The sequence below is a fragment of the Schistocerca piceifrons genome, chromosome 2 (assembly GCF_021461385.2).
Source record: "Schistocerca piceifrons isolate TAMUIC-IGC-003096 chromosome 2, iqSchPice1.1, whole genome shotgun sequence".
Lineage (NCBI taxonomy): Eukaryota > Metazoa > Arthropoda > Insecta > Orthoptera > Acrididae > Schistocerca > Schistocerca piceifrons.
This window is the reverse complement of record NC_060139.1, coordinates 389,592,763-389,607,664: the sequence shown is the minus strand read 5'-3', so window position 1 is coordinate 389,607,664 and position 14,902 is coordinate 389,592,763. Positions and strand designations below refer to the sequence as shown.

The window sequence follows — 14,902 nt, the reverse complement described above, 5'->3', positions numbered from 1 at the left end:
GGAAGCGTGTTTTACCGCTCCCGGTGGTCATTTTGAACACAACTTGTGACGGTCAGTTGTCTCGTTACTGGTCAGAATCCACGTAACTAATGTGTCCACTCGTGTTGTTCTTTGATGTGTACTACCACAGATATTGTAAAAGTGTCAGTATGGGAACTTTTCAAAATACGATATCTCGTGAACGACTCGCACTAGAATCCGGCAAGAAACACCACTGACATTCTAATTTGTCCTAATTTTTGAAATTCTAATTTGTCCTTATTTTTAGTTTGTTAATGTCAACAGGAAAGTTCCGTTTAAAAAAAAAGTATGTTTGCACAAAATACAATTTCTAAGTATTATTACTGTCTGTTTAGTGGCTAAATTTACGGGCTCCAGACTACCAATCCATTCTGTGACCTCCGCACATCAGTAGCACTTTCCATTTCCGCAATGTTTGCGGTGCAAGATTTAGGTGATTCGCGGTGTGTGTGTGTGTGTGTGTGTGTGTGTGTGTGTGTGTGTGTGTGTAAAGCAAGTAAAATTATGGCGTGTGGAGAAAAGATAGAAGTAACAAAACTCATACAAATCGTTAATACGTATATATGCAGACTGCAGAACACCACGTTTACAAGGCTATGAAGTTATTGAAACACCGGTGCTTTCAACAGTTTTATTATTGTCTTTTTTTTTTATTTTTCCTCCTGCAGGTGACTGACAAGGGCATTCCTAAAATATAATTCCATTCATAGCAGATGACACATTCTGTGATTGGTGTGCATTCATGCTGGCCATTTGGTTTAGTGTTGTGTTCGCACGTCAACTAGACTCATCAGGCGACGGCAGATCCGCACAGGCCTGCACACGCAGTTGCTGCCTGTTTCAGCAGAGGGAAGCCAGCCAGCTAGGTCCCCTGCGTTGCCCACGCCGCCATCCCCGCGCTGTGTTTACGACTGCTGCGGCTGCGGCGCCGGCAGCACAAAGGCCCGGGTTATCTGCTGCCCGCCCATAAAACGTCCACTAATATTTTTATGTCCACTGTAATTGCCCCTCCTGTATCTCCCGCCGCGCGCATTTCATATTGGTCCTCGCTTCACTGCTGCTTCATGATGTAAATGTTAATTACGTCGCTTATCGACAAGCAACCGAAGCCCGTGAACGACGCCGTTATGCTCCGGTTAATACAGTTAGCCTCCGTCGGAAGCTGGAAAAATGGATATCCGTAATACAGGGTGATCAAAAAGTCATTTCCTGACTAAAAAATTACAAGGAACCGTGCTACAATAGATACATCAATCGATTTGTTGGAAATGGTAGCTTAACTCGTAATGTTGTTTATGTACACGCTTTCAGATGTGTTCCGTTTGTTGCCCGTCGAATGTCTACGCTATATTCAATTTCTCCCCTTGTCTTTGCGAACACATCTTTCCGTCACATGCTGTGCAGCTTTTTGTATTCGTTTCGCAAGACTTTGCTAACGTAACTCCACAAAAAGTCAAGAGGAGTCATTTCTGGTTGAACGTCGTGGCCATAATGCTTGACTGTCTCTGCCGATCCATCTGTTCGGAAAGTTTTCATCCAAGAACTGGCGAGCAAATAGCGCTCACAAGAGAAACTCCCCCATTGCACCCCCCCTCCCCCCTCAGATATAGTGGTAAGATGGCCCATTGGATAGCCCGTCAAAAACTGAACACAGATCAAGCATTCAAGCATGAGAACAGGAAGAAGGTGTGAAAAGAACTGTCGCAGGAGGGGTTGTGATCTTTATTCCCCTACGTTCCGTCTGCCTGATGCGACGATTGCTTTTTCTTTTTTTGCGTTGTCATTGATGACTGGCGGTTCAACTGAACTTTTCTGTTTATGTAAGCAGACTGGAGCACGTGTTGCGATGTTAGAATGTAGTCTTCAAACCGCAGCCTGATATACGACATGTATCGCACATTGACATCGGAAAATCTCATACTGTGCCATCTATGCTGCACTTTTGCTCTCCACAGTACGAGAATCTAAATATCGCAGTGGAACAGCGATTGTGGTGTTTCAAAAAAATGTTTGACTGATGGTAACAGTTCACCTCGTCTTGAATTAGAGTAGACTCGCGTCGGCTTATTTCGAGACGCAGCCTATTGGGCTGCAGGATTAAAGACACGGTCAGTCCCTCAGCCTACAAGGTTTTATACGTTTAAGCATCCAAACTCTTGCTATTTTTGCTGTGTGGGACAGGCCACGAGGTAATTTTAGTTCATTTAATGCACCGGAAGTAAGTGATGTCTCTGTAAAAAAAATACGGCAATATTTATTCACAGGGAGAACTTGCTGCAAATATCCTTTCTTTTGCTCAACTGGAGTATGTGCGCTTGCTTCGTTTTCGCGACATACTCTACTCTTACGTTGTCAGAAACAGTGATTCTCCCATTTACGTGTCAGCAAAGCTAATTGTTGTTATACATGCGTTAAAGTTTTCTATTAACTACACTTACCATCAGAATCGTGTCCACGCGACGTTGTACGTAACTTAGGCGCCATTAATATTTCTTAAATTGCTAGAGATGTTGGGTGAGCGAGAATACACAAAAGGAATAGTCTTCTTGCAGCTGTTTAACATTTGTAGTTTGGCCCAGAACAACGCCTTTGATCTTTTTACTTGACAGTCCGGGGTGGATACAGCGTTCCGTTCTGGGGGAGGCGATTCACAGTTCGTTACTGTCCACTCCTCACAATTCTGATATAACATTTCGTCACTACAGCTACTGATGTGCCACAAATGCCTAAGATTTTAATAATATTAGTAATAAAATACAAAAATATTATAGTAATAATTTATTTACGTAAGATCTTCATACTTCACCTTAGCATAAGTTCCCAGAAACTGCAGTTCAGAGAAGTAAATGAATTACAGCGTTTGACAAGCTTTTACTCGAAAATTAAGAGTATGTGTGTCGTGCAATTTATTTAACATCTATAATAACAACAAACTGTCACAACTTGGACAACATCATAATTTACACAATATATACTGGAAGCGTGCATTCATCATTGTCATTATTTCTCTTAGCACTAAGATTGTGAACACAAGTTAGCAGACTAAACTATTCGAGCGTATATATGTTGGGAATGGTGTCTCTTTTCGTCTGCAACTGTGGGAGGCTGTCTCATTTTCATGGTGGAATAGATTCTCTTTTTGTCTTGCCTTACACAACTACTGTAGCTTGTTGGCGGTTCCGCCTGTGTTTTCAGGAACGTTGTCTGACTTCGTGTTGGCAGCTGGTATGATGAACCTGTGAGTGGATGCCTTTACCGGGCTTGAATGCCACTTGCATCCGGTTGGGGCACAAGTCTATCCACCTCAGGCAATTAACTAAAAAGTACCCTACGTTAAATGTAGCTTCAAATTTTCTAGGATTTCTTGCCTCTGTAATTATCATATTACTTTATTCGCCGAGAGTTAACTGAGAAATTTAGAATTCGTGTAAGTGAAAATATGAATCCTTGTAGTTAAATGTTTTGAGAGAGGGAGCGTCATTACCATCCAATTCCCACCCACGCGCTCACGGATCCGCAGCAGGCATCGCGATTGTACTGCCGGCAAACTTAGGTCAGTCCGTCTGTCTTAGCGAAAGGATTCACCACATCATATAACAAAATTAATACCACTGTACTCTTCTTTTCAAGATCTCGATTCCCTCGTTTTAACGAGCTCCTGAATTCCATCCTTCTTTTTTAAATACGTACGATTCCATTATTACCTTCCACAAAAAATTCTTAAAAGTCTAATGTGCAAAGTTGTACCGAGGTGATTCTGCGCCCCTGGCAAAATTGCCAAAGCTTTCTGCAAGCTTTTGTACACAGATTAACCAAATGTTAAAATTTGGTAAGTAGGTTTAATAAAAATGAAGCGCAGCTGAACCGACTGTCGAGTGACATTTGATATGAGATCTACAAGGGCTAGATCTTCAGCAGAGTGATAAGCAAAGAAATTTAAGGCTTTGGGTATGTTACGGTATATCTGTCTTTCATTCACGCTAGAATAACAGCAGCTTACAGCAACTTAGATGCATCCATTCTCGCTATGTTGGACGGTGGATCAACAGTCGATATGCACGAAGGGCGTTCAGTAAGTAATGCAACACTTTTTTTTCTCAGCCAATTTCAGTTAAAAAAAATGCGGATAATTTTCTTTTTTTGAGACGAGATGGAATATTTCCATTTCAGCCCCTATAGTTTCATGAAGTTCGATAGCTGGCGACGCTACACGTAGTCTTTAAAATTGCCCCTGTAACGCAAGTGCTTTCCAAGCCAAGAGCTGCCATTGGGTTTCTGTTGACGCTCTCACTGATCATTCTCTAACCGTCTGTTTTTCCGAGCTGTATTTTTCGGTCACCCTCTTTCTGTGACGACGCCCTTGGTGGCGGTTTGCCTCACCCCTTCACGAACTAACTCTCGTGCCTACAATAATCGTGATATCGTGATTTTCTCTCTCTCTCTCGTATGCGTAAATTAAGGTCTTTCCTACGACTTTCCAAACGAGGTTGCGCCGCTCAACTGAAGAACGCGTTGTTGCAGGTGAACCTGCGCTCCGTGGGCCGCAAGAGGTTCGCACACCTGTCCGAGTCCCTGGACGAGATCCACGTGGACGCGAACGTGCCGTGGGGCGAGGACACGTTGTTCACGCTGGAGTTCCGCGCCGACGAGGGCGGCCGCTACGCGCTCCACACGTGCACAAACCGCTACCTGTCCCGCGAGGGCAAGCTGGTCGAGACGCTCAACCCCAACTGCCTCTTCTCGGCCGAGTACCACCAGGGCCAGCTGGCGCTGCGAGACTGCACCGGCGCCTACCTCGCACCCATCGGCTCCAAGGCGGTCCTCAAGTCGCGCTCCAACACCGTCACCAAGGACGAGCTCTTCTCACTAGAGGACTCGCTGCCGCAGGCCTCTTTCGTCGCCGGACTCAACGCCAGATACGTCTCCGTCAAGCAAGGTAAGTTCCATCCTACCGTTGCCGCTTACGGCTTACTTCGGCAATAACGGTTGTTGCAATTGCGCATAGCTGGACAAGTGTTCAATATTATACGAAATTTGGTCTTAAACCAAGATCCTCAGTAAAAATATAGCAAGAATGTACAGGAACTTTCGTGGAAGGGAAAGGAATCGGACAGGTATGTATCTCTCTTTTTTTTCAGTTTGTGTATTGAACACATAACAACAAATGTTCTAACAGATACGGAAACAAAAACTGGACGGAGGCGCATTTTAGTCAACATATACGCATCACCCAACATTTATGGCAGGTAGTGGAGAAAACATTACAAATACGAGTAGAAGGTGAAAAAGTTGTTCTACGGCTACATTTGAAGAAAACAAAAAATGTTGACAACAGAAATGAAGACTCATGTGATAAACGGAGAAATCACTGTGAAAATTGGTAAATATATATCTTGTAGAATGTATGATAACAAAAAGCAACTCCTGACTGAGAAAATACAAAGGCACAACTTGTGAAAACTGCTACAATTAAATTAAGCTAAAAGAAACTGTCGTTACTGACTAAAATAAAAATGGCTGAAACTCTGATTTTTTTTTCCATGGTTGTGTGTGGATGTGAGTTGCGGATAATGAAAGAAGTGGATCTCAAGAAAATCGATTCTTTTGAAATGTGGATTTGGAGAACGATCCTGAGGACTTTTGTTTTTTCACAGTAATCCGGATGAAATTAAGGTACTATGGGCATACAATGAGAGCGGAAGACTCATCAGAAAAAGCTGTAACGCTCGGAAGAATAGGACAAATACGAAGAAGAAAACGAAGTAGAAGTTGTATAGAGGACAGCAAAGAAAGACCTGAAATGGTCCCGGAAGAACGGGGACCAAAACAACGTCCAGGAGTGCATGGAGGGACATAGTTAACCATGTCACTAGGAGTCTGAGACAACTAATGGATCATAACACACACTTTCTAAAAGTAATTATATTCCACAGAGAATTTTTTCTGGTTGAGAATTATGTTATTCTTTCATATTTTAGTCTTTATTCATATATAATTTCTATTTGACGAGAGCACTTTTGCTCAGACGTTTTAAATCACGGTGCGATTACATGTATTCTACCTAACTTTTTATTCTGATGAAGATTGCCCTATTGCAGTCGAAACCGTGGTCAGTTGACAAAAATTTTGTGCAACCGAAATGACTGTATATACGTCCCGTAATTAAATAGCGTACGGCTACTGAATCACAGACAATAAAATGTTTAAAATTTGAAGTGATAGCCGTTCATTTCCAAGCGCTTTATGTAATGTTTCTGCTTCAATTCGGCTTCGTAGGTCTCCACCAGGGAACTGAGCTTGTTAACAGCAACCTTGAGCTCCCGACGTCCACTGAGCCGTTGTTTCAAATTCGAGGAGAGGTAATAGTCTCTGAGTGCCGAAATGCGTTAACCGTGGGGTGGATGATCGAACAGTTCGTAACGGAAATGCCGAATCTCCGAATCTTATTGTTGGTACGGAGGGTACCGTTGTGTGAACGCGCGGTTTCGTGAAGGTCTCAGTTTGGTCAGCGTTTCGCAGTACACTCTTCTACTGATTACGGTTTTGATTTTGCATCTGTGTACGATATCCATGTCCCGTCATCCGTAATACTGTTGGAAAACAAATTATCTCCATCTTGTCAATAGCAATCTAGCAGTGCTCGTCCTCTTGACGTTCTTTGCGTTATTCGTTGGTCGGTAACAATTTCGGTGGTAACACAGTTTGCTATCTTCGCGCTTTCCCGTGACGATCGTGTAATTGGTGGTGCGTCCGACATAAAGAAATTAATCAGCTGTAGCACCAGTCGCCATTCAGGTTGAAGATTTCGATCCTGTTGTGGCACAATCGTATCGGTATGGATACTGGTCCTGTTATCCATATCGTCATCATGCACATCAATATGGTCACGTGTAAAATCTAGACACCATTGTTTAAACTTTCCTTCACTCAACACTGTAGGTCCCATAAGCTGGGCACAACTCCTGATGAATTTGAGCAGCTGCACAAAAAATCCAATTACGGAACTCACTCAGCAACTGCGGAAAAAATATTTTCGAAGCCATTTTCGTTTGTTTTCACCCTTAGTCAGATTACTGCTTAATCGAAGCAACTACTTCTGTATCTTCGTAAACAATCACTAGATGGCTATACATGCAAGCAACTTCGTTCTGAGCTTCTAACATTCAAATATAAGCAAACGGCTCTTACCTTCCGTGTACACCTCATACAAAGACAGATTGGCCTTTGTTCGCACCATTCATTTGTTATCTACTTCAGACAAGGGCGGGTTTGATTGTTACATATGTTATCGAGTCACATCCTGTCAGCCCCATGAAGTGAGGTCCACAGAGCGAAGCTCATGTGTGTCAATCGACTTGTGTTGGCGAAGTAGTCCGTACGGAGGGGACTGACAGCTGATATGTGCTCGCTTAGAGTATGGATATCATGGGTAACGGAAGCGATTTATCTGAGTTTTTAAAATGAATGAAAAGGGCTTTTAACTATGGGGACAGTACTTCTTAAGTGGCGAACATCATGATTGGCGCCGTAGAGACCCGTTCTGCCAAGACGGCGACTGTCAGCCGGCTGCAGTAGCGAAATAGCTCACCGTTTATCCAGAGAAACCACGCAGTAACACTAGCGTGTCTTCAGTGGAACGAACGCACTTTGCTTTTCGAACTATCAAGGAAGTTTTTCCTTTTTTGTTGTCTTGTTCTACCAAGGACCTACGAAGAATTCAGTTAATGTTAAATGAAATCTTTCTTCGTTACACCAACGGAGATTATAAATGCAGGTGAGTCATGCGCAACGCATAAACACGAAGAGGTGTGCAGTTTAGTCGTTAAATTTTCTCGTCTATACCATACTTTAACAGAATGAACTCCTGTGGCGTATTCGTACGGTACTAGGAGAGAAGCAATTTACACCTCTGTATGATCTACGGAAGCCATTACATCATCTGAATAAATGGTTACTATATGTTTGTTACACTAGGATTATTTTGTGTTTATTTGACTTTTCTGTTGTTTACTGGACTACAAGACAGCTTATCAGTTGCACATGTAAGTACGAATCCACGTAATTGGAGGGCCACTTTGTTTGTGCTGTGAGTGAAACCCTACATGCTCTTTTAGAAGGATGCTGGCACCAGAACGCAGTCACAGGCTAGCGAGTGAGACACTCTAAAGTTAGCTACGCTTCCTAGAAGTCGTCATTGCGGTTAACGACTGCAGTAGACAGCTTCATGCTCACGTCCTGCAACGTTAAAGAAAGACGACGTCGGTATCCGTGAGTGAAGGTAGAGCATTTGAAGTTTCTGCAAATCTCTGCGGATGCAACATTTCTTGCGTTTGAATGGTTAGGATTAAGCTTACGTAGAAATGTTGATTCAGAGCTGCTATAAGCGAGATCTAGGCAGTGAACATAAATTGTAGTGGACTCTCTTAACATCCCAAAACTGCCTAGTTCACGGTAGGAGACATTTCATATAAAAACCCAATAGCGCAATATTTCATATGACCTACTAAGATATCACGGTTATCGAATTCTAACTTCTACCTGTATTTCATAATCAACAGTCGCTACGTATTAGCAACATCGGCCGTAGCCAGTGTGCCACACATTCTTTGTGGTGTTCGTGACACGGAAGGAATGTAGAGTGTTCATGTAGTGTACAGCAAAGTCACAAACGGAGAACAGCTCAGTAGAGGGGTAGGGGAAAGAATTACCCTTGTGGTGTTGTGGGAACTGTGCTTAGCCTGAAGCGGCTTAGAAAACAACAGAAAATATATGTGAGCGTAGGTTTCCGCGGTCGTTGTCACAATCAATAAAGTTCTTCTGGGTAGGTGACCGTATTGACGATGTATGAAATTCTCCGGTGTTTCGGTCACTGTTGCAAATGGCCTTCCTCTGTGTGTATTTGTAACTGCGACTGTGGCCGACCCGTCAAAAACTTTTACACATTGAAAGTGCGGTCACGTACGCAGAAGAATTTTATTGAACAGAAATTGTGATGTGTAGGTTTTAGAATATGATGCCTAACTTGTGTTCGTGATGGCGATGAGAGAAGGTGAATCTGCGTGCAAACGCTTCTCTCAGCAAGCAGCACATGAACAGCCGTGTTTAATGTCTTCGTCCCATTAACGACGTCAATTAGCCGTCATAAGCCCTCATTCCACGAGTCACTGCGGAGAGTTCTAAGAGTCGGTTCAAGACATTAGAGTATGGTCTTGCAAAGAGGAATTTTTTACCATCACGTCACCCGCTGCCAATAATCGAACCAGTTATTTTCCTATTGGACGCCTTGTCACTAGCGCGCGTTTGTGTCCTTGGCCAGTGACAGGTATTTCCGTAATCAGATGCTCCCTCCAGATGTGTTTTTCCTTAATCCCGTAAATTGGCGCCGACTTGCTGCGGAAATCGCTACGCTTCGTGCAGAAAGAATTGCACTCCCTAGGAGAAACAGTTTTCGCAGCCATAAAGTTGAAATTGATTTTTCTCTTTGCTCATAAATTTGATAAATGCTAATTTAATGGAGGAATATGTGAGTACAAAAGTAGCGTGAGGCTAAACAGAGATTTTCGGGGTGAATAAAATCAGAAGAGAGCGATGTTGCAGGTTTACATCTCTCTACAGTGATCCACACAACTCTTGATTTATGATGATTTTGTACCCGTAATGTATTTCAGTTTGCGACGGCACAGTAAGACTCCTGTTCGGATCCTACCGCAGGCTGCCGCCGGCGCGGCTAAGAGCTACTGCCGGTTTCCCACCTCTGGGAAAACTCCCACGGCTTGCAGAATTCACCGCGGAAATGGGGACGCTACAGGAAGCGGCAGCGTCGTTAAAAAAGTGGCGGAAGTGCAGGGCCAGCGCAGTAGAAGCTAAACGTTCCATATTGTCTACGTTTCAAGTTCCTTCCCGTGAAGGTCGACTCCCTGGATTTTCGGACTTATTACGGTTGCGCCACGAGGTGTCCGCTGTCAGGGGGTGGGGCACGGTAAAGCAAAGTGCCTTGGCGAAAGCGTTACACAGATACAGAAGTCCCAGAGGCAAATCATGTCACTGCACTATAGTAGTTGTGTGTTAAGTGGAACAGTGTTGGCAAATCAGTGTTGGTAATCCAGGCTGCTGTTGTACGTGCCTGCTGACACGCATAAAAGAAACTGCGATTTCTCCTGGCGCGGGGATCATAACCCGCACGCCCTTCCTCTTGTACATATGTAGATACGATATTTGTACTTGCATGTGTCCGGTAGATACGTATGAAATTGTTCTCATTGTGCGAGCGATGATGATAAATATTCAGTTGGGTACAGTCCATCCTGCAGCGCTTACCTTCTAAAGTGCGTAACACGTTATTTTACCTAATTCGTATGTGTTAAGGTATATTGTGCAAGAAATTTAAAACGGCGTCCCTTCTGTTCGCAAAGCTTCTCATTCGTTTTCAGTACAATCACAAAAGCTGAAATTCAGGGAATGCTGCAGCTGGCATTAAAAGGATACAGATTAGATTTTCAACTTCTCTCTCATTACTGAAATTCGAAAAGTTTGTAGAGGCACGTATTCATAAACCTAGGACACGTCGATTGGTTCAGAAATTTTTACGTTCCGGTTGTATAATTTGGCCAATTATAAGTCAGAGAGACTAAATTACAAGTAGCGTATTTGTCATTTTTGTTTGCTACATACTAAAATTCCATGGCTGTGTCTGTCAACAGATTTTCTTGCAATACGAACTTCCGAAACGTAATAGAGGGCAGACCCATACGTTAGCTGGTTCGAAACCAACGCACACTGCCTCTTCCCCCCACCCCCATTTTTTCATTACTATTACGACGGTGACGACACGTACTACCACTACACCACCACCACTACACCATCTAACAACCCTACCACAACAAAGGTCAAAAATTAATTATAATTGTGGTGTTGCTCAAGCTGCTAAATACTGCATTTTCGGGCAACAACAAAGTTATATTATGTGGCAGGTGTCATTAGAGCACATTTAATAAAGTCATTTCGTGAAATAATGGATAAACTAGGCACTCATCTTTTCATGTTTCCCACGCTGGTCTCGTTGTGAAGTTATGGCCCAATCGTCGAAAATCTTGGTGGTGGTGATGATTCCAAGCTCGGATGCAAAGAGGCCTAGGTGTTATTCTGCGATATTCAAAAGTTTTATAGATGTGTTTCATAAACCATTCTTGAAGATTAAACCTTTGAAAGTTAGCACAGTGGTGATGTAAAAAAAAGTAATCAACACTCCGAATTTAAATTACACTTCTTTTTTATTACTTTTGTTGCAGTATCACGTGACACACAAAACATCACTTCACAATACAAAACATACTTGAAAACATCTTCCTCACTGTTAAAGTTCACGTTTTATAAGCTGACTACAATATGCGTCTTTTCAACATGACGTCCAAGACTTGACTTGACTCTCTAATAACTGCTTACGCGCCCAAAAATCAGAGTTACAAGTACGGCAAGCATCATAGTGACAAAAGAAAGAATACACATAAGAATAATATCATTGCAATATAAACATATCGATGTATCAAAGTACCTCTACATCAATGAAATCAAATCTGAATGTTCTCACATCAGTATGTTAGCTATTCTACAGAAACACAGTAGAATATTGCTGGTATCGAGAGGTTGAGGTGAGCTGCCGCAATGGTTACGTAATTCAAGGACCATTACAACCACCACCACCACCACCACCTTTCTCTTTCCTTTATTGGTCTTCGTTAATAAATACCATTGAAATGATATGTTAATTCAACCAATTGTTTCAAACTCTGCTGAAATAAGGACAGTGCAGAAGTCATGACGATGTAACTCAACAGTACAATTCCGCAGTTTAGAGATTCTATAAGAATAGGCCTTATGTTGACACACAAACTAACTTATAGTAGGAGTCTCATTGTTAAAGAAAATATTGTCTCAGGTATTTAGAGGCCACATAACTAAATTTAGTTTGAATTTGTTGTTCGGCAATAGTATCAGTCGTATCTTACTTTCAGTGAGGTATGTGAATGTCTCTGGAGGAATGACAGTCCATTCCTCCTCAGGAGCCTAAACCGTGGAAGGTAGTGATGATGGAAGCTGGGGTCCAGAGCGAAGTCGATGTTCTAACGCATGCCAAAGGTATTCCATTGGTTTCAGGTCGGGACTCCGAGCAGGCCAGTCCGTTTCAGGAATGTTGTTCCCCACGAACCATTGCCTCACAGATGCTGCTTTATAACAAAGTGCATTATTGAACTGATACAACCAATCAACATCTCCGAACTGTTCCTTTGCTGCACGCAGTACACATTGCTGTAAGATGTATTCATATCCTTCTGAATTTAGCGTTTCTTTAAGTTAAATATGGGGAGCAAACCCTAACCACGGAAGACTCACCCATGCAGTAACACCGCGTCCTCCGTACTTTACGATTGGTACTACAAACGATGGCAGGTAACGCTTTCCTAGGCATTCGCCAAACTCAGACCGTTCCATCGGTTTCCTACAGTGTCTAGCGTGATTCATCACATCTGATCGTCCGTTTCCAATCATTCACCGTCCAGTGGCGTCGCTTAGCACTGACTAGAGCAATGTATGGCTCTTGAGGCGTTCCTCGACCATTGTCCTCCATTCCACACGCACTGTCATTGGGATAACTGGAATGCTGGTGGCACTTGGGAATTCATGATTCCTTCCACTGATTCCATGCGATTTTTTTCAGCTTTCCTTCGCAGTGTTCGACGAACATGTCCGTCAGTATTTGATGTCTTGCCTGGTCGTGGTGTAGCTGTGGGTGGCTCTCAGCGTTTCCATTTTACAATCACGTAACCACCAACAGTCGACTTTGGCAGCTTTAGAAGGGTTGAAATGCCCCAAATGGATTCGTTACCTACGAGACATCCATTGGCTAATCGACATTCCAAGACAGTGACCTCTCTTGACCGAACCATTCTGGTGTTACTGCATCTCCACTGAGAGCTCGATACTCCGCCTCCTTTTATACTGGTGGATACAGCTCTCGTGACGTCTAGTGGTCTGTTCCGCATTACATAGTGGTGTCCAGATACTTTCGATCAGCTAGCGTATACATATTGTAAATACGTAGTAATGGCTCTGTGAAACACAAAAGCTGTGGGAGCACATACGAAGTTTCTTTTACATCAGTAAGAAATCTGATGTGGAGTCAACATTCTGTCTGATACTCGGTAATAAGCGATAGTATGGACCGTATCGAATGCTCCCTGGAAGTCAAGTAAGATGGCATTCTCCCGGGCGCCGTTGTATATTGCAATCTGGATACCATGAACGAAAGGTTCATCTGTGCAAGAGTTAGCTTACGAAGCTCATCACGCCAAAACGTGCGGTCTAACGCACGACTTTCCGGGCGGGAAGGAGCGCCGGCGGATTTGTGTCGAGGTCCGATGAGCCGGCCAGTCTGTGGATGGTTTTTAGGCGGTTTTCCATCTGCCATCTGCCTCGGCAAATGCGGGTTGGTTCCCCTTATTCCGCCTCAGCTACACTATGTCGACGATTTCTACGCAAACAAGTTCTCCACGAACGCGTACACCACCATTACTCTACCAAGCAAACATAGGGGTTACACTCGTCTGGTGTGAGACGTTCGCTGAGGGGGTCCACCGGGGGCCGAACCGCACAATAACCATGGGTTCGGTGTGGGGCGGCGAAGGGGTGAAGTGGACTGCGGTAGTCGTCGTGGGGTTGTGGACCACTGCGGCTGCGGCGGGGACGGAGCCTCTCCGTCGATTCTAGGTCCCCGGTTAAATAACATGACATAACATTGTTCTTCCACATATGATCCTTAAATAAAATCCAAAGAAGCACTGCGAAATATTTAGCTCTCCAGTGGAGTGTGCATAGTTTTGAGACCGAGATTAAAACCGTGTGGCGGACTGGGACTCGAACCCAGAACCTTGTACAGGAGGAGAGGTACGGGCGGAAGTGAAGCTCTGAGGCGTGCCTGGATAGCTAATTGGTACAAGCAATGCCCGCGAAGGCAAGGTTCCAGGTTAGAGTCCCGATCCGTCACACAGCACACAGTTGTAATCTGCCAGGAGGTATCAAATAATGTTGGCTTAGTAAAGACTGAAAATGTAACTGAGACAAAGAGACTGCACTTCATGAAATGGCGAAACTTACATTCCGGGAGGAGTTCGGCGCCTATTACTACTAGTTACGTAGATGAACATGTCGATTATGACGTTCCTGATCTTGCAAAGACCGTATATCTCAGTGGGAGTAGGTATAACAGGTGGAGAGGTGAGACGAATAAATGTACCTTACCGACACACGCTATTGAGGCTTACTGAGGGCAGACAAATAGTTGGTGACCAAGTTATATCATCTCCTAACCTGTTACCAAAAGCCTAAATTCGGTTATAGCACTTTACTCAATTTTTTCTTCTTTTTTTCTCTTCAGTTATAGCGTAAATCGGCTGTAAGCTCCTCACGAATTTCCGTTAGTTGTTAAGTGAAATGTACTTATACCTATCGTGTAAAATGTGAGGCGTCTGAATGGGCCTGAAGATCCTGATCCGGCTAATACCGAAAAAATAAATAAACACAAATCGAGACTTGCTCTGCGCAGCTTGAAATCTGCACCTCCCCCGTGCTGTTTTGAGACAGTGCTTCGCTGAGTGTTGACACGCCACTTAGTATGTGCGTGTTGGCTGGTACAGAGGTGCGCCGCTTGGCAAGTGCCACCCGATCCCCTGTAGCGTCGCGGCACGTCACGTCACGTCACGTAACGCAGAGCCGGCGTCGCCTTCCACCCACCAAGGCCACGGCGTCGCGGTCGTGACTCACCGACGCCCAGGGGTTCCCTTTTTGGCCGTACTCTTCATAGCACTGCATTGGAGAACTCTGCGCG

At 43.8% G+C, this 14,902-nt stretch overlaps 1 protein-coding gene across 1 annotated transcript in view; it reads left to right on the top strand.

Annotated features, from left to right (window-relative positions):
• The window catches only part of LOC124776566 (protein singed), a 350,290-nt gene that overhangs the window by 242,201 nt on the left and 93,187 nt on the right, over positions 1-14,902 (top strand). Inside the window, exon 4 of the mRNA XM_047251606.1 lies at positions 4,543-4,957. Coding sequence (XP_047107562.1) covers positions 4,543-4,957 — 415 coding nt within the window. The remainder of the gene's footprint in view (positions 1-4,542; positions 4,958-14,902) is intronic.